Source organism: Grus americana, chromosome 8 (genome assembly GCF_028858705.1).
Source record: "Grus americana isolate bGruAme1 chromosome 8, bGruAme1.mat, whole genome shotgun sequence".
NCBI lineage: Eukaryota > Metazoa > Chordata > Aves > Gruiformes > Gruidae > Grus > Grus americana.
Window position 1 is genome coordinate 17,666,500 of NC_072859.1, and position 18,928 is coordinate 17,685,427.

General features: G+C 35.2%; 1 protein-coding gene across 7 annotated transcripts in view; it reads right to left on the reverse strand.

Moving 5' to 3' along the window:
• The window catches only part of BTBD8 (BTB domain containing 8), a 45,045-nt gene that overhangs the window by 9,016 nt on the left and 17,101 nt on the right, over positions 1-18,928 (reverse strand). For 2 of the 7 annotated variants that reach the window (XM_054834367.1, XM_054834372.1), the window contains 14 exons: positions 17,553-17,633; positions 16,315-16,411; positions 15,598-15,686; positions 15,274-15,376; positions 14,814-14,846; positions 11,462-11,644; positions 10,599-10,736; positions 9,381-9,510; positions 6,774-6,835; positions 5,048-5,684; positions 4,621-4,708; positions 4,336-4,380; positions 3,907-4,046; positions 444-2,801 (listed from right to left, as the gene is read on the reverse strand). In XM_054834367.1, coding sequence (XP_054690342.1) covers positions 444-2,801; positions 3,907-4,046; positions 4,336-4,380; positions 4,621-4,708; positions 5,048-5,684; positions 6,774-6,835; positions 9,381-9,510; positions 10,599-10,736; positions 11,462-11,644; positions 14,814-14,846; positions 15,274-15,376; positions 15,598-15,686; positions 16,315-16,411; positions 17,553-17,633 — 4,184 coding nt within the window. The other 5 variants (XM_054834373.1, XM_054834368.1, XM_054834369.1 and 2 more) reach the window with 5 other exon arrangements.

Below are 18,928 nucleotides of genomic sequence, written 5' to 3' on the forward strand. Positions count from 1 at the left end.
AACAATAATGCATATAGCTGTTAAGGTAAACAGTTCAGTGCGCTGTAGTTAAGGTTATTACTGTAGTTATTGCACATCCCATTCAGACATACTATATGTTGTCGAGCAGACAAAACAAATACTAAGATTCCATCAAAAGCTGATGCTGTCAATGTTAGATTGGATTAAAAAAGTAACTGAAGTACAGACACTGCATCCAATCTTTCCTTTAGCATTACATAAAATCTTTTTTTCCTTTAGTCAAGTTTCTCATTGAACAGCAGGGTATTGGCAGATATTTCAAACAGACACGCATTCTCTACCCAAATGAAATACTTAAAAATACTTAAATTTAATGTAGTTTCAGCCAAAATTACTTCAGGATTCAATCCCGGACAAATTGCCAAAGCTTTCCCTATTAATTTGTTTTTGAATGACTGAATGTTTCTATTTCTGTACATTACCTGGAAGTATATCAGTATTAGCGTATTCAGTAGTTGCTGGTTGACTGTCTCTTGCTTGACCTTCCTGAGTCAGTATCTGATTCTTACTGGCTTCTACAGGTTTTGCAGAGGTGCTCTTTTGCACATCAGAATTAGTTTCTCTCTGATGAAGATTCAAATGACATGGTCTTTCTTGAGATTTTGCATCATTGTCTAAGTATTTATTGCACTGGTGAAATTCACTAGCCACCTCATTCTTCATGTTTACTTTTTGTTTTTCTCCTGGACACGGACTAGCTGCTGAATGTACTTTCTCTGGGCAATTTTGTTCAGTCATTGAAGCATCTTGACTCTCCGTCTGTAGGATTTCAGTGCCATGGAGATGTAGAAGAGAACTTTCACTTTTATCCGGTCTATTGTCTCTACACTTATGCTGCTTGCAATCCAGGATTCCATCTTTAATTTCCAGTGAGTATCTTGAATAAAAAGTCTTTCCATGGTGCTCTTGAGAAACACTGTCAAATACTTCTGAAGGAGTAAGAGAATCATTTGAATGCTGACATGAAGTATGAGTTTCCACTCTATCATCAGATCCCAATTCTTCACATTCGTCTACTGAAAGTAAAACAGATCGTTTGAAATTTTTAGTTTTAGAAAATTCTTGACTTGCAGTATCATTTTCTGTTGCATCTTCAAAAGCTAAATTATCGATCCCTTGGAATTGTTGAGTAGGAACATTTGATGGAGGAAAGTTTTCTGCAACATTCTCTGCTTCAGATCTATCATCTTCTGTTTCATCTGCAGAAGAAGAAACTTGGTCTGCTTCCTGAGTAAACTGTGCATTGCCAAAAGTAGAACTTTTGCTTTCTCTAGTATTGGTCCTTGCACTTTCTTGATGGGACCAAATTTCAGGTCTTTTTCTTGGTATTTCATCATCACTCGTTGAATTAACACGGAAGAGATCAGAACCCTCTTTTTTCATTTTCACTTCTATTCTTAGGCTGCTGTCATAAATTTTTAATTCCTCAGGTGTACTTGTGTCACTGCTGCTTCTTCCAAGAAAATCATGGCATAACATAGTGCTGCATTTAGAAATCCCTCTTTCATTGGATCCTTCATCATCCTGAGAGCCTCCAGCATCATAATCCTCTGATCTCGGTTTTATATCATCAGAGGATGTGGTTGCGCTGCCAGTATCTGATTCAGGACTCTCTTTTGGATCTAGTGCACCAGTACTCCAGTGGTCCACAAAGGGAATTTCTGCATTTTCATGGTTTTCTGGCATTTCTGTAGGATCTATAGGCTCTGTGTAACTAGGTGAACATTTTTCTGTTATTTGTTCTGTGGAACATTCGGAAAGATCATCTAAATCCGCTGTAACTGATTTGTATTCAGTCAAGGCTGATGTATCACACAGCTCATCAGCTGTAAGAAATCCCTCCGTGTGAATCTGAGGAGATGATGTTCCACCCTCTTTATTGGTTATCGTTCTGGAAAAGCTTGGTAGAGCATTTTCACCGTAGTTAAGACCTGTTTCAGCGTTCAATTTGTCACTTTGTTCAGTACAGACTTTTGTTGCTTTTGAATATTTCACCAGTTCTCCTGAAACAGTAGTCTTTTGATTGGTTTCCTTGGAAAAGTCTGAGCATCCATCACTGGAAGACTCTGCTTGACAGTGAATTTCAGCTTTATTATCATTTTTCTCTGTATCTTTAATCTGTTTAATTCCAGTCTGTTCTCCACAGACTTGTCTTGCTTCTGTTTCATTTTGCAGTGAAACATGCAGTTTAGAAACAGTTTCTTCTGCAATGACAGGAGAAGAAGATTCAGATTGTGTTTTGTATTCCCCATTTTCAGAAGGATCTGATAATTTTTGTTTATTGGGTTGACAGGATGCCAGCAGTTTATCTTTGCTGCCACCTTCCATCACAGATTTTGAAGATTCACTTTGCTTTACAGAATAGCATTCATTATTGTCATGAAGCTGACCTGCCACAGCGTCAGCTGTGGTTTTTTCAAGTTTCTGTCCTGAGCTTCTGTGCTCAGAGGTGTGACCATTCTTCTGGACAACAGGAGATTCACACCTTGAATGTTTTTGGGCAGAGGACTGAGATTTCAATACGGATTGCCCAGTTGTTTTTGGTTTTGGGTCTTTATTATTCATAATCTCAGTATGCTTTGATGGAACCTGAGTTTTAGGTGTTATTTTTGCAGTGGCTTTTGCTACAGATGTTTGCGACTGCTTAACACTCTTCTTCTTGGCTGAAGGATGTTTTTCTGGGAGTGCTGTCTGAACCAGATGTTGTAACACATTTTTTTCTTCGTTATGTTTTGGAGACATTCCTGATTTCAGTGAATTTGGTGATTCACCCTGAGGTCCTAGCAAACGGTAAAAAAAGGCTGTAAAGATAGTATATGTCAAAGTATATTCACCGAATTTATGTTAGCGTTTGTGTTGAGAAGCAAGTTACTCAACTTTTTGTGTAACTAAAGGATTTAAGGCTTGTTAAAGAATTACAGATTCAGATTTTAAACAAATAGTAGACAAAAATACCATCTTGCATTTACATGCCATCTTTAAAACTAAAGCACTTCAGACTCTACATAAAGAAATTACTTCAACCTATAAGTGAAGTAGCAGCTACCTAATAGTGCATAGAAACACTGCACAGCAGCTTTCCACAGGAAGTGATGAGTACTGTATTCAATTTATATTGTAGAGGAAATTAAAGTAGGCAGAAAATAATTACATTATTTATAATGTGATTAGAATACCAGAATTAATGTCCCTGCTTAGTCAGAAAATACTGCAAGATCTTTAACGACCACAAATTGACAGGACCTGTGTTTTCTATATCATAATGCATTTAAGATAATATAAGTTGAATGTTCTCCCCCCCGCTCCCCAGTAAGTGCCAAGTCCAAATGGGATTAACAAGAGCTCCATCCTTAACGCTTTGTATATTTTATAAAGCAGGGCTTCCTCTCTGTGGTCTACGATATCGTTTCCCATACTTGATATAAATAGCTGTCGAAATACAGTATTTCTTTGTGTGGTAGGTCATTATCAGTAGTGCTGCCCCTAATAGGGATCACCAAAAAAGGGAGGCATAAACTAACAGTTCATAAAAAAGTTTGTAGTGCAAATCTTTGATGCATGTTGTAAATGCTTGACCTACAGAATTTCTGTTCAACTCGGTCATGGTTCTAAGTGCAGAAGTGCAGGAGATCAGCAAATAAAAGACTCTGTAAAGCAGATTAAACAAGCAGAACAAAACACCAAATAGCAGTGAAGATCATCTTTTAAATATTTTGAAGTTGACAAACATTCATTTGCATTTTAGAGTTTGGGATTGTCACCAAAAGTGAAATATAGAAAATAAACAGAATTGTTCAGAAGATTTTGCCAAATGCTTGCGCTAAAAAAAAGGACAAAGCTTTGCATAACAATGGCAGACCATTTCATTGCTGTATGAAACTTTACCTTGGTTCTTGGGAGAATTCGTAGGTGTGTTTTGAGTCCTTTGCTGTGTTGCAGAGTTGCTACTCACATTCCCTTTTTTCTTTAAAACAGCTTGTACATTTTGTTCATTACACCCTTTTCCAGTTGATTTTTTAGTCAGGCTGCAAAGGAATTATTATATCCATTATTTCCAAGCTTAAAATCTAGCAATGTTTAATTATATTTAAACAAGCAATATACATGTTTTAATATGCACACACATATAAACATTGAAAGTGCAACCTAAAAGGTATACTTTTTGAAACTAAAACCTGTATGTGTGTATATATATTCTTTTCATATATATACACACACACATACATATAAATGACCCATTTCACAATTTCAGTTTCAGCTGTTTTCCTGCCCAGTTTAATCTAAGCTATCCCAGAAACGCTACGTTTACAACACCTTGTGTAGTCATTAGCTGTTCCAGTATGCAGAATTCTGAGTGACCTATAACAATTTTAAAAATGATTAGCATGAAACAATCCAACACAAAAGCCAAACCAATTTTATCTTTACGTTTCAAATAGCTAACTCATTGTTTTGCTAATTACATGCACTAGATAACCATTCTCTTTAGAAATAACATGTTGACTTAAAAGTAAGTTTAATAGTTCACCTGAAACTTTTTTCACAAACATATACACACACATATAGACATGTAAAGCAGCATATTAATTTGTAACATACCTGCTTGTTGTGGCATTAGCCTCAAGCTCAGTCTTTTTTTTTTTGTTGGTGACTCCATTTGATGTCTTCACACATGACTTTGTTTTCACTATTGTAAAGTAAATTCAAAGTTAATTATGGGGGAAATGCATTGCATATAAGTACTAAAAAAATCTAATATGTGAAGATCAGCTATTGAAAACAGCATAGATGCTAAACTTGTAAAACTTACCATTTTATATGGCTATCAGTTGATCATAAAGTCAATTAATAGAGGAGAAATTTAATATTCTTATCTCAAGTTAATATTCATTTACAGGGGAAGGTGGTGACCCATATCAATCTATAGCAGTTGTTTTTTTTTTTTAAACCTTCCCAGGCTGGTTTTCAGTGTATGACCAGCCCAGGACAAATCAGAAGGGGACTTTAAGAAAAAAAAAAAAATTACCAGTCTGTTTTTTTCCTTCATCTACCAATTTATCCTCTTTGAGTTCTTCTGTCTGTTCACTGGCAGTCTGGATATCTATGTTTGAGTTTGGTGACTTGCTGGAAGTTCCTGCCATAGTCACTAAGGAGGGAGATTCCTTCCCTGTGGTTTTTTTCAATAGTTTTGTTTTGATCTGCACGCTTGAGGTTACTGTCAGCACTTTAGGTCTGGCACCTGCAATTTTTCCTTCGTGGCTCTTTAGTCCTTTGCCACTTCCTGAATTTTTTTGTCCGCTTGCAGATGCTGTCTTTTCTGTATCTTGCTTGGTAAGCATGCTTTCAGCCTTCACATTTCCATTATTTTCAATTTTTGTCTTTATAACAGCTCTAGCCTTTGGTGAAGCAGCTTTTTCCCCAGGTTTTGAATCCTTTGTAATTTTGGAAACTATTTTTTTGCCATCTTTCCCTTTTACATCTTCATGCTTTGAAGCCTTATTAACAGTGTTTCTATTGGTGCTTGATGTATGTCCAGATGCTCCTAATCCATCAGATTTCATTTTATCCTGATTAGTGGAAGAATCTCCCCAGCAATCTTTCTGGCTGTGTTCTGTCCAGGAAGTATTCTTTATACCAACAGATTCAGTAATAGGTTTGTTTAGCTAGGAAAAAGAAGCATCAGGGGAAAAAAAACCCCAATTAAAAAACCCAAACAGAAGACATTTATAACACTAAACTATCCATAGTCTTTCATTTCTGAAATGCAGCTACTTTTTAAGTAGTACATGAATCTAAAGCAGCAAGATTCAGCATAGAAATATTTTTTAAAAAAATTATATTTTATCTTGGATTGCTGGCTTTCAAAGATATAAAAGTACACAAGAAATAACTAGAGGGCTTAGTAAATCTCATGTGAAATACTGCTGTATATAGAGGATATAGAAATACCTAAGTAGAGTTTCACTTTTATTTTGGACAAATTACTCTAATATTTACTAGTGTCTGCTGAAATAAGAATACTTTTTTTGACTTAGATGTGCATAGTTTCCAAAGAGGACTATGAATTACTGCAAACATAAACCACAAATTAATTTATAGTACATGTGATGTTTTTAACCATTACCAACAGTGTATCAACCAGGTAAGTAACAATATTCATTCTCTCTCTCAGGTAAAGATATATACTGAAGCATGGAGAATTAAGTGCATGAAATGGAATCTTTGTGATACCAGTGTCATTGCAATGTATCCAAGACCATCAAATCATATAAAACCCTACTTTTTTCTACTGAATAGTAATGCAGTTTTGAATGTGAGTTTCAATAGAAGCGTTGTCGAGGGCACTAAAAAATATTTTTTCAGGGCAGGGAGTGTAACAGACTCGGTGCCGCGGTGGCCTGTGATAATAGCAGAGCTTCATTAGCTCAGTAGCAAACCATTTGCTTTGGGAAACAGATCAGTTTCATTACGTAGCAACAGGGGAATGTGAGATTCTGAACACAAATTCCTGTCTTTTATTTGAGCTTATCTGTTTGAAAATGTAGCAGAGCATAGGCTGAGTCCTAAGATGTTTCCAGTAATGGACATTACTGATTCTGCAGGAGTAACAGTTCACCAAAACATTACAAATTTTTCAAAAGCAAGTTCCATTAAATAATATGACAAATTAATACTGAATTTAAAACACATGATGAAAATAGTTTTGTTTGCAATCTTCTGAGTATTTTTAATGTTTGGATATAAATGTTTACCTGAGAACTAGTGAATACAGGTTTTTTGCCAAGTCTTCGGTCATCACCCTTGTCAAATGCAGCTGTAAAAGGAACAAACAGTTTCTTTACTATTTAGCAGGAAAGAAGGGAGACAGAAAACAATCCAGCCTACTCAATTAACATCATCTGAAATCAGAAAGCAATTCTTTGAATCCTGTAATTATTCTAGGAAGGCTAATTTCAGTGACATGGCAAATGTTAAGTGGAAGTACATGGCTTTATGTTCAGAACAAAAAATGTGGTATCTGTAATGAGGTCACATGGCCATAAGCAAGTCATTTAACTCTTCTGTTTCCCCATTTCCATAGTAAGACACATTTTTGTTTATCCAAGCTTAGCTCACTTGGAGCTTGCAGTGCACTGAGACCTTTGAAAGTGTACACAATTTACAAAAAAAGACAAACCTTCAAATTTAAAGTACTAATGACTTTTAAGTGATGTACTGGAACTTACAGAATATTTATTTAAAGAAGAGATTAATTACATTGAAGTAAATTGTATAAGTTTTCAAAAGTGGTAAAGCCAAAATATCTAAATGTACACAGTAAGATCATAGTGCCTTTTTAGATAGCATGCAGCATAATGTCATGAGAGTTACCCCTGTGATTGTCATGTGGAATTTTCAGGCAGCAAATGCCTTTTTTTTTTTGACTGGTCTACTCTGGGAGGGAAGCATTTTTCAATAAAGCCTTTAAATCAGTTGCGCTCATAGAATACGAAAAGGATATTTATAGATACTGTACAGACCCAGAATCAATAAGATTTCATTTTTGTTTGTATTAACGTTTCAGCTGAAAAAAGATTTTGTAAAAAATGTATTAAAAAATTTAAGCATTCAGCGCCTCATGTTGCGACATACTATTTATACATACAAAAATGTATCCGTGTATAACACAAACAAAAAATCTGCTGAATTCTTATTGAAGATACAAAAAACAATTTTTATATAGGTCTGTAAAAATCACACAAAAGGTATGCTGAAAATGGCACCCCAGGGATCTAATCCTTTTTCTAGCAATGACTCTGCACATTAATACATACCAATATATTAAGACAAAATCCATATAAACTTGTGCCTAAGAAAACACAAGATATGAATGAATGAAAAAGCCCACAATATCATCTGTCGTCTTTTGGCATTTTTCCTCCCTTATTACACCCTTCTAATTCTATATAGGTTAAATTTCTAGAAGATAAACCAACGCCAGAAATCTTTAAGATGAAAGTTGATTTAAGTTATCCTAGACATATTTCACCTGAAGATTAAAATTTATCTACCAGTATTGTGTGATCGCTTTGCCTCTAATTAAAACCAGATAATTTATGCAAACATTTCAGCCTGTTTACTTACAAAATGTATGCTAGCTCTGAGTAATAATTTAATCTAAAAGAAAACAAAACAATTGCTGGAGTTTGGACAACTAAGGTACACCTCGGTCTTAAATATTTTTTGTATTGAAAGCACTAGTGCAAAGCAGCCTAAATAGTATTTACAATAAGGACAAGATCATCCTAAAAATAAACCACCCAAAACAAAAAAAATCACCCTTGTCTCTAAAGCCAGCTGCTCAGCTTTTGAAGGATTTCATAATCCAGAAAGAAATCATAAACCTGTTTTGTACAGTAGCAGTGAGATGTTATTTGACTATATCCCTAAATCATGCTTAGAAAGACTCACTGCATCTTTCTCTCAGCATGTAATTGTAGAATAAAATTTTGATCTATCTATAGGCATGAACAGTTTTATAACTATCATATCCTAGCTACTAATGTCTTTAACAAAAAGGACACCAAAATGTTTATTTCTCCTTTGAATCAAAAGTGATTTTAGAGAAGTCTTCAACACATTCTTTCCTTTTATAACACTATACTGTCAAAGCTAATATTCATCTATAACCTGAACTCCATCAGCAGTTCCGCACCCTCAGAAGACTTGTGTACTTCAAAACAAAGAAACGTTCAGAACAAAAACTCCTTTTTGTTGGAAGTGCTGCCTGTTAAAATTTTGAGCAAACACTATGCAGCTCCTTAGGGGCTCTCTGCAGTAGCACACACAATATCACAATACCAATCAACTGTGAAGTCAAGCTCTCTGCATTTACTCACAGTGCACGAGACAGACATTATGCAAGAGACAAGCAATATTTATACAATATGTAAAAAACCGATAAAGGATAGAAACTGGATTCACAGAATGGATAATCTGCTTTGTGCAAATTTAATTCATCCACAGTGCCTATCTCCTTAAAAATGAGACAGATAAGGTTTCTAATCCTACTGCAGTATTTTCAATAATTTAGAGTAGCTGTAAATAAGAACAAAATCAATCTACATGGTTTTGGTTCCTATTATATACAGTCTTAAAAAGAAAAGCAGGGGAGACTTTTCACAGAAAAGGACTTACTGATTTCCATGTTTGAAACTAGCTAAGCATGCTATTATGCTTCTATTCTAAAATACCACTTCAAAAAACCTACAGCATCACAAATTTTGCTGTAATTTGTATCTGGCTCTAGAATACCACCTACATTCTATCTACTAAACAGATTGCTAAAAAATTCTAATGCCATTTGATGCCAGACATACCTGCTTGTATTTTCTGTTGATGGTCTGGCCTCATCAGCTTCCAGCTTTCTGTGTGACGAACAGCATAAAAAGACTGAACCAGGAAGACCCAGAGCTTATCACGCAGAGCCTGGATCTTGCACGTAAAACCCTGTGTTCAAGTAACAAATCAGCAGCTGGCGAGGGGCATATTGTCATAGCAACCAGTCATTATTCCTTTCAGAATCTACTTACTCCCTAAGCTAGATCAATGATGTCATCACTTATATTTTATAATGGCCTGGTAGATGGAGATGCTGTTTTTGAAGGATTATTGCCCACCACAGTAATTTTTACAATACTTTAAAACCAAGTCACTCCAAGGCACACTACAGCACTAGAAAATACCATATTGCTCTTTTTCTCCTTCCCTTTTTTTTTTTTTTTAAATGAACCCTGTAATAGCTCTTTACTGTCAGCTGTGTCACAACAAGGTCAAATACTCTAGGGAAAAATAATGTATCTGATTAAATTTTCATTGCTTTTACCAAGAAGATCTACAATAGCACCAGATTGCTGTAATTCATTTTGCATTTATTTATCATTCTTTGCTTGTAGCATCATTCTGGGTTTTAATCAGTATGGCATTTTATTCATGAATTATCCCCAGCATTGCAGTCAACCACAGCTTAAATATCATTATTTAGATTGCGTGTAATAAGCCATGTACATTTGCACATGGAGACTGACACCTCCCCCCAATCCAAAAAACAAACACCAGATTAAGAGGCAGTCCTTGCTTCAGAGGACAGTCTTAAACAAAAACAAATGTAACTGTGACTTTTACAAAAAGTGGGAGGAAGATACATAGAGAGAGAAAAGAATAAGCTCTCTTCACCTGTAAGTTTAAGATCAGGCAACATTTTGGTAAGTTTTTCTTATCATAAATTTAAAGTGATAGTAAAGAACAACAGAGAAGTGGTGCCCATGGGACTTAAATTCTCAGTAACACACAATGACTTTTTTATTGCCGTAGATAGGGTTTCTCTTTAAAAGCAAAAAGTGTTAACTTCCAGTAAACAAATGCGAACATTTTCTGTGCTTCCAACAGGACCTTGGATTTATGCAGATGCTTTGCTGTGTGACCCCAATTGCAGGACTGAGCCACCTGAGCTCAAACCACATCGTCTGATTTGAACCATTACATGACACAATACCAGAATACTTTTTTCTACAAACAACACACATTGAAAAACCTACCATCTCCTTCACATTTGTGGAGTCCAACAACGTATCCACAGCTACAAGAAGAAAGCAGCTATTTTCATTATTAATACTTTTTTCAATTGCATTAAAAATTAGCTCTAGAAGGTCAGGTTTGCTGCTCATTGCCTGTGCCTGAGGAAACAATAAAAGGCAGCCATTTAAAATAGAAAAGTGTACTTCATATGCAAAAGCATTACTGAGCAGAGAGGATCTGCTGTCACACTGTGCAGGAGGTATTCCAAAGCTGAGCATCTTCCTTTGTATCCATTCCATAACCCCACCCCTCTCCAGGCCTCATCCTGAGGCCTCTCACTAACCCAAATTTTGGAAACAAACACACTGTGATGAATTTACAGCCAGATGCAACTCGAGATTCAAAGACAAAATGTTTTAACATCTCCATATTTATTTATTTTTAATCCTCTATACATACAAAAAAAAAACCAAACACCTTTCATGGGAGAAATGAACCAGCTAGATGACTAGATATGTTCTCACCAGGACCTGCAGCATCACCACATTCTTGCAATTTGCAACAAAAATCAGTAGAAGTTTGAGTATACTACGAATAGTCATATATTTCTTATAAGTACATGCTCTTGTTCTAGGGGTCCGAAAGCTTTTTTGAGATTATGTATATTCTTACCTCTTCCCAACACAGAAACTGTCCCACTGAATTCATTGGAACTTTTGCTTAATGGAGGCACAAAACCTGAACGCACTATCAACCCTGCGTATCAAAGTATTAATGTGCTTTAAAACAACACTAAAAAACCCTAACCCCGTCCCAAAAAACCCCTTAGCGCTGCTTAAATTTTTTTTTTTTTTCAATTTTCCATAGAATTGTACAACTTTACCTGCAACAAAATAGAGAAGCCTTCACTTTGTACTATGTGTAGGAAATTTGCCACAATAAATGTTACACATTCTTCTTGTAGCCTAGATGCCAAGGCCAGAGCTGCCTCTGTCCATTTCACTTGGGGAAGACTATTGATCAGCCGGTCACTCTCCATCAGAAGGAAAGCAGCATTCTTGTGGTTCTTAAAATAGAAACAGAAATTAGCCTGTTGCCAAGTAATCACCTAAAGAATTAATGCTCATAAAATAGCTTCTGTTCAGTTACTGAATGCTTACACAAGGATCCAATTGTATTCATTTCCATTCTTTAAATAAATTTGGATTTTGATAATTCTGAACATTATACCTACCTTTGAAACTAAAGCAGAAAAAGAAACATCTACTGCTTCTGTTTTGCCTGCTGAAGTTAGGCAGTAAAATTTTCAGTAGCTTTTACTGTATTTTTTTCAACTGTGTATCATTACAAACTGCAGTCCTCAACAAAATAAGGCAAATGTTAACTGGAGAAATTGAATAGAGATAAAGCTTTTAGGTCACTGAAAGATGTTATAAATTCTCAAAGAAAATGGGTAAGTGAAAGTTTTAGGTGAACATGGATGGCCTAGCATTTGGGATACATAAATACCCAGGTGTTTTCATAGTTATGAATCCTTTTGTTTTATTTAAAGGAGTCAGACATCAAATATTTGTCTTCCCACATGGAGTTTTAGCTGAACTTACCTTTTTTGTTTAACGTTTCTCTAAGAGACATAACTGTTCTGTTTATAGTTACATTTAAAACAAGAAAATAGATTTCCTGGTCTGTGCCTTTGGTTCTTTCATACTTGTCTAGGTATTTGCATTGCCTCATCAGCACAGTACCTGAGGGCAACTTCTACTGGCTAACACATCACTTAGAAAGAACTTGCAATTTATTGATACTCACATTAGGATGGATTGAAAGCTCTATTCAACATGACCTAGCAGGTCACTGATAAATTATGCAGTAAGATCAGTAACACTGCAGAAAGCAACAATTCAGATAAATATTTGACACAAAAAACTCTACTGTAAATTCAGATTATAATCCTGTTTGTCCCATGCAAAGTAGAAAGCAGGGAGAATTTTCTTCATGCATATTGTTAAAACAAAATCTGGCCAGCCATTGTTCAACTATATTTTTTTATTATTTTACTCATCTGTAACCAGTTTGCTTCTATGCATATAAGGTGAATGAAGGATTGAGTATATAGAAGCTTTTTGAATTGTCCAGAATTCAGCCCCTGCTCACAAGGCAGTAAGTGTTTACTCCCATTAGACACTTCCAGTGAAAAAGAAAATGCCTTCATTGACTTCTAATTAAATCAGCACTTTGTAGGACTGGCTCTAACTGAATTTTACTTCTCTTGTTATATTTTTTCCTAACCATTCTAAAGTGGAGTCTACTTCTCTAAAAAACCAGTGATTTTCTTGCATGTAGTTGAGACAGCAGGGATAAGTACCTGAATGGTGTTTTAAACTGCACTCCCATTTTAATGTTCCTGTGTTCATCATTGTGGCTTCCCAGAGATTTTCCAATCAGCAATCTCCTTTTCTTTGCACCTTTTCTTCCTCTAAAAGGAAGAAAACCTAACTAGGTTTTACATTTCCAAGACTGGTAAATGAAAGGATCAGTAGAGTCACACTTTAACTGGGTGTAACTGTTAAAAAGTTTTACAGCAGAGAACCGTAGCAAAGAGGATTGTAAAACACAGTAGCCCCTGCAAAATTATAGAGCTTTTCTTCTTTCTCCCTTGAGCAGCCTTAAGCATTTTTGCAGATTGTGAAAAACTCCACTGGGAATTCCACAAGTTTTTGGACTGGGTGTCTTAAGAACACAGAGTCAAATGATCACTCATCAGAACCGTTCTGTGGGCAGAAGAGGCTTACGCTTTATTTTTAATTTTGCAATTCTAAAAGCTCTCTAGGCTTCAGTCCATAAAATACCAGTGAATCTTGCAAAGATCCACCAACAAAAGTTTTAAATCAGTAAAATGGGAACCAAAACACACTTTAGTCCAGACTGCAATAATCTTCCAGATAAGCTGGGTCTGCAGCTGTACCACAGTACCATGACTGTTCTGCAAATGCTGGTAGCTTAAAGATGTATTTCAACACAAACTAACCACAGCATCTTGATATAATAGGCACAGAGGGGAAGGCAGGCCTGAAGTGGCTTAGGTTTACCTTTAAGCTGTCCTGATAATGTCGAACAGGGGTGCCTGGAGGGGAGCCTAGAACTGTGTCTACATTACACACCTGAGATAGTTTGGAGAGGGGTGGTGGTGTAACTATTAACACCTGTAGATCAGAATGAACTGATCTATAATCCTGAAAAGCTTACTTAAAATTTCTCAAATATTTATACAATAAATGACATACAAAGCTATGTATATATTCTAGGAACAACCAAGTATACTGATCTAATATAATGGCAGAACACCTCTTATTTTAAGAGCTATAGCTACTATCTTTATTCTGTTAGAAATTATGCATTCTGGTAGAAGGACTGATCGGGTTTTTTAACTGTGGATACTCTCAAGCTTCTCTGGGAACAGCCACATAGCTCTGAAATCTCTTGTTTTTCAGGCTTTCACTGGAATATGCAGCAACAGCCGCCACTCACAGCTGACCTGCTGGCCACAGCACTTGATGGGGTAAGTACTTCAAAGATGTCCCGAGAAAAAAAACAGTCCCAAGAAGCCTTCACAGCCCTTTCAGTGAGGGGCAGTTCTTGGCCAGAACCATTTAAGAGTACATCTCTTGAACTAGGAGTATGTTTGGCAGTGTGAGTAGCCATACCTGAGCTATTTAGATTGGATAATGGCAGTAACAGAGACATGAGGGACAAGGACTTCAGCATGGGATACATGAGACATCACATGCATAGCTGTCTGGTGTGTGCTAGAACCAAAATCACGCTGTGAATGTTACCTGAGCTAGCTAGATGAAACTTGGTATATGCCAGTCCTCATTACAGTCACATACATATACAGTCATGATTGGCAGCAGCTGTACAGATTTACCTTTGGCTCCTCTACCTACTTTTCATCTCTATCTTACAATTCTATGTATTTACAGGCTAATTACTGGACCAAATTCCTGTTAACAGGTCTAGTTCAAAGCAGCTACTTTTAAGTCAGCTCTGAGGGTAGTTTTATACAGAAACAATTAGAAAGTGTTTAAGTTTAAGCAGATCTAAATTGGAACAGTGTAAATATATCCCACAAAAAATGAATGCTGAGCTTTGAGGGGACCAATTCAGTACTGTTATCTGAGAAACAGAAGATGTGTATACTATACTGTTATTTTATTTTTGAAAAGTCAGCTTGCCTGTAGAAAAACTGGCTTGTGATCACCTGAAGTCTGAAAAAAAAAAAAATAGTAGTACATTTTTTCCAAATTAGAATATAGCTAAAAACGAAGAGGTCATCACAAACAATGTATGCCACCACCTAACAGAAACTGATAGAGCAGTTTGCTGTTCCTCGCTGTCTGAGTACATAATGCTGCACTATGATGTCACAGCTTTGTTTCATAAATTTATTTTGTATTATTTTGCTGGACTTGGATGTGATTATCACTAGGCTGTGCGCCATGAAGCGTAACAATGACATCTGCACATCAAAATCTGTTTTTAAATTGTTATTTTAATGGTAACTTTTACATAGCGTAAGTCTACTACAGATTTAAAATACTGTATTTATTATCTCTTAAATTGCATTGCACAGCTAAATAAACAAAAAAATTACATTGCTCTATTTTTATATAAAGCACACTATCTACTACTTACCAGAGAGTTAATCAACATAACAAGACAGTTGTTCTGAAGTTCAGTAGGTAAACTGGCAAAGCTTCTCTCTGACAAACATTTTGCAAAATGTTTTCCTACCCATCTGTTGAAAAACAAGACTGTCTTAGGTAAGGAAGATGAAAAACGTTCTATCTTCACTTGTTAGCATCAGTGATACTTCTAAAGTATTGTGAAGAAAAAAAAAAAGTTTAAAATCTGAACATGTTATATGCCAAAATAAACCAAATCTTGTGAAGTAAAATAATTTTAACAGAAAGCAGAGAAATGAAAAACATAAACCATAGTTTACTTTATTATACTTACTTCATGCAAGCAGCATATAGGTTTTCCACTCCCAATGAATGAGCAATAGCCATGCATTCTAGTACAGGTTGCTGTTTTCCGGGAACTGGCTAGATTTGTTAGCAAATTATCACAATTATTGTACATTCGGACTTACAGAAACTGCATAGATTTACAAAATCTTCAGTTCAAACAGAAGTGCTGTTAGCTACCATGGTATTTAAGTTTGTTTGCCTTTATGCAGCATAGGGAAGTCATCTGCTTCCACACATGTCAATAAAGTAGTATTCAGCCTAGTGAGCCTAATGCATGAAAATGCTTGACTCTAAGCAGATGTTTGTTTTTAAACAAATTTGAATTGAACAGAAATATTTTCCAATACATGCCCATGGAATCTGATATGCAAATATACAGTATTTCCATATTCCTATTAAGAACAATTACATATACAGTGGAATGTATTAAGTTATACTCCATGTATATATTGATCATGTGGAATACATTGATCAGTTGTGGTTTACAAGATTCTGTAAATAGGTGGATGATACTAGAAGCCTTACTCCCATCATTAATCCCAGTGATTTTAGCAGATTTACACATCATAATAGGGTCTGATGACTTAAGCTAACACCTTGACCACACAGTTGTTAAGTATCTTGTCACTATGATGTGCAAGTAATAGAATAAAAATTCTTCTTAGGCTTTACAGTTCACAAAGTAGCATAAGAACTGACATACCTTTTGGAAAAAATTGCAGTAATCTCTTTTCAAAATGTAGATAGCTACTTCTTTCAGCCCATCTAGCCCATACATATCTGCAATGCCCAACATGCGACTAAAGAGAGAGCAGTAGCAACAGGAATCAAAAATCATGTTCATATATGCATTTTGCTTACAAGACAATTTACATGCTAATTTCACCTCTTTGTTCAGTCAGAATTTGCTGCAGAAAGAGACTGATAACCAAATATGAAACTTGCCAGAGAATAATCTTCAAACAGGAACATGTATTGACCTAATAATAATCTCCCAACCACTGAGTCCAGTCTATATAAAAATAAGCTTCAGCCACTGGCTGAGAAACTGTTTAGAAGACTCTCAGTTTCTCTATTTTAAGGGTAGCAAGTGAGAGAGATATTTGTGGCAGCGGGGTTTTGGCATTTTGTACGTTTTTTCCAAGGATTACATAAAATGTCATTGATGACATCATATCTGAGAATTATGTCCCTTCCAAATACTAAAAAGCACAGTGAGTAAACTATGAATTATTTTATATAAACAATCCCATAGTTTTATTTTCTGTATCAATTCATTATCTAAACATTGACATTGGGGCATATTATAAACAATTCCATATTTTTATTTTAGGTAAACTTTGAACAACAATTCCTAACACTAAGAAATTGTAGTGTTTTAATATTTAGTGGCAGAGTTCAACAGCTAATATATAAATGGTTTCAGGGAGTAGTTCACACGTTTCAGCACTTACTTCACTAATTCAGGATTATGTATAAAACTGATTAAAAACTACCCCAGAAGAAAATACCAACATTTACATTGGTTGCTATACATCTAAGACTTACTACTTAGCCTTCACATCAAGTCAAATGATGATTTAAAAATAAAGTATTAGCTATTATATATTACCACACATTGTACATATTATTCTAAAAATTAAAAGGAAGGGTACAGGCAAATTGGGAATTATTTTGGTAAAACATCCTCCTGTTTTTCACTTTCCTTATAAAATATTCCAAAAATGTCTGGCCCACCTTTTCCAGTAGCTGCCAAATAAACAAGATTTCTTCAACAGCTTTTTTTTGGAATTTCCTCAAGTGTGTTTAGGTGTAATGATCATTATATTTGACATCTTTTCCTTAACTATACTACATGAAGAATTTTCCTTTTGACTTTCAACTGAGAAAATACAGAACAAGCACAAACTACAATTAAAAATAATAAAAGTTGACATATACCCAACATCAACTTTGTCTGGAAAGTCCAGAATACCTCCATATATAAAATGCAAGATGACACTCATTTCTACATGGGTTATGCTGCAAAAAAGAAAAAAAAATACAAATAAAGACATGTCCAGAATAAAACCCACAACATTTCTTAGCCAAAGAAAGTTGGTCAAAAGGCTGATATGTCATTCAGCCACTCTGTGATTGGAAGGTAAATGGTCTGATAAAATTAAAGGTATTTTCAAAATTACTGCAATATAAAAAGAACTAAATGGACTATATTTTGGGAGAATTTTGCTACTCAGTAGTCTTGCTGAAACTTTGAAATTAAGTCATAAGCAGACTAATACTAGTATCTAGATTATTCATCCTGATAATATGCAGAAAGGATTGTTTTCATAATCTTCAAGCTCTTATTACTAGTAATAAGTCAATTATTAAGAACTATATATTGAAAAATTGCTTTATAATAATTATTTTTAATTACTGATTTTAGGAATATATTTAAGCTTTCCCACAATAAAAATACATTTAATAGTTTCACTACAGTGCTAAGTAGGAATGTTGTATCTCAAAATATTTAGAACAAGTGTTTATGTCTAGATTCAGATTAAGAAATGTGGAATTTCTACACACAGTTGTGTTTGCATCCTTGCATCATCCCAGCACCGTAACAGGGAAAGGCACAGAATATCTGTTTTAAATGGCGGACACAACCTCCTGAACAGTATGTTATTGTATGTATGTACGTACACCTCAGTGTGCAATCTTCAGAACCCACAAGTACTGTGTATGTTAGTATAAATGGAATATAGTAATGCAGATTGAGCTAAGACCCTTTAAAACATTAGACGTTTAAGCAACAGACACTGATGACTAAAAACAAAAGGAAAAAAAAAGGTTGCAACACGCTAAGAAGCAAAATCAACACAGTTGTGTCTCTGTGTATTAGTACACATGATAGCCATAAAATCAGCAAGAAACAGTCTCCCCACAGTCTTGACAGCTGTTATCTTAGGCAGAATTTTCATTATTTCAGAATAAGCCATATGTACTTTATTTATAAGTTTTTAAAAAGACAGCATGGAAGTCTGTACCAAGCAGAAAACTGAACTAGAAAAGGTAAAATAAATGGACACGATTGTTAATAACAGAAATTATGAGACATTGGCATGAGGATATACCCATGTAAAGATTAAGTACTTCTCAGGAAAAAGCCTCTACTGAAAAATAGGGATGAAAATTTCTTAGACATATAGAAATCACTTACAGGGAGAGAAGTGTAAATACCAGAGTAACTGTTGACTATCAGCCTCTTAAACACACTATGTATAGCATAAATGCTAAGGAATGAAAAGTCTATTGTTTTATAAGGATTAGGAAGT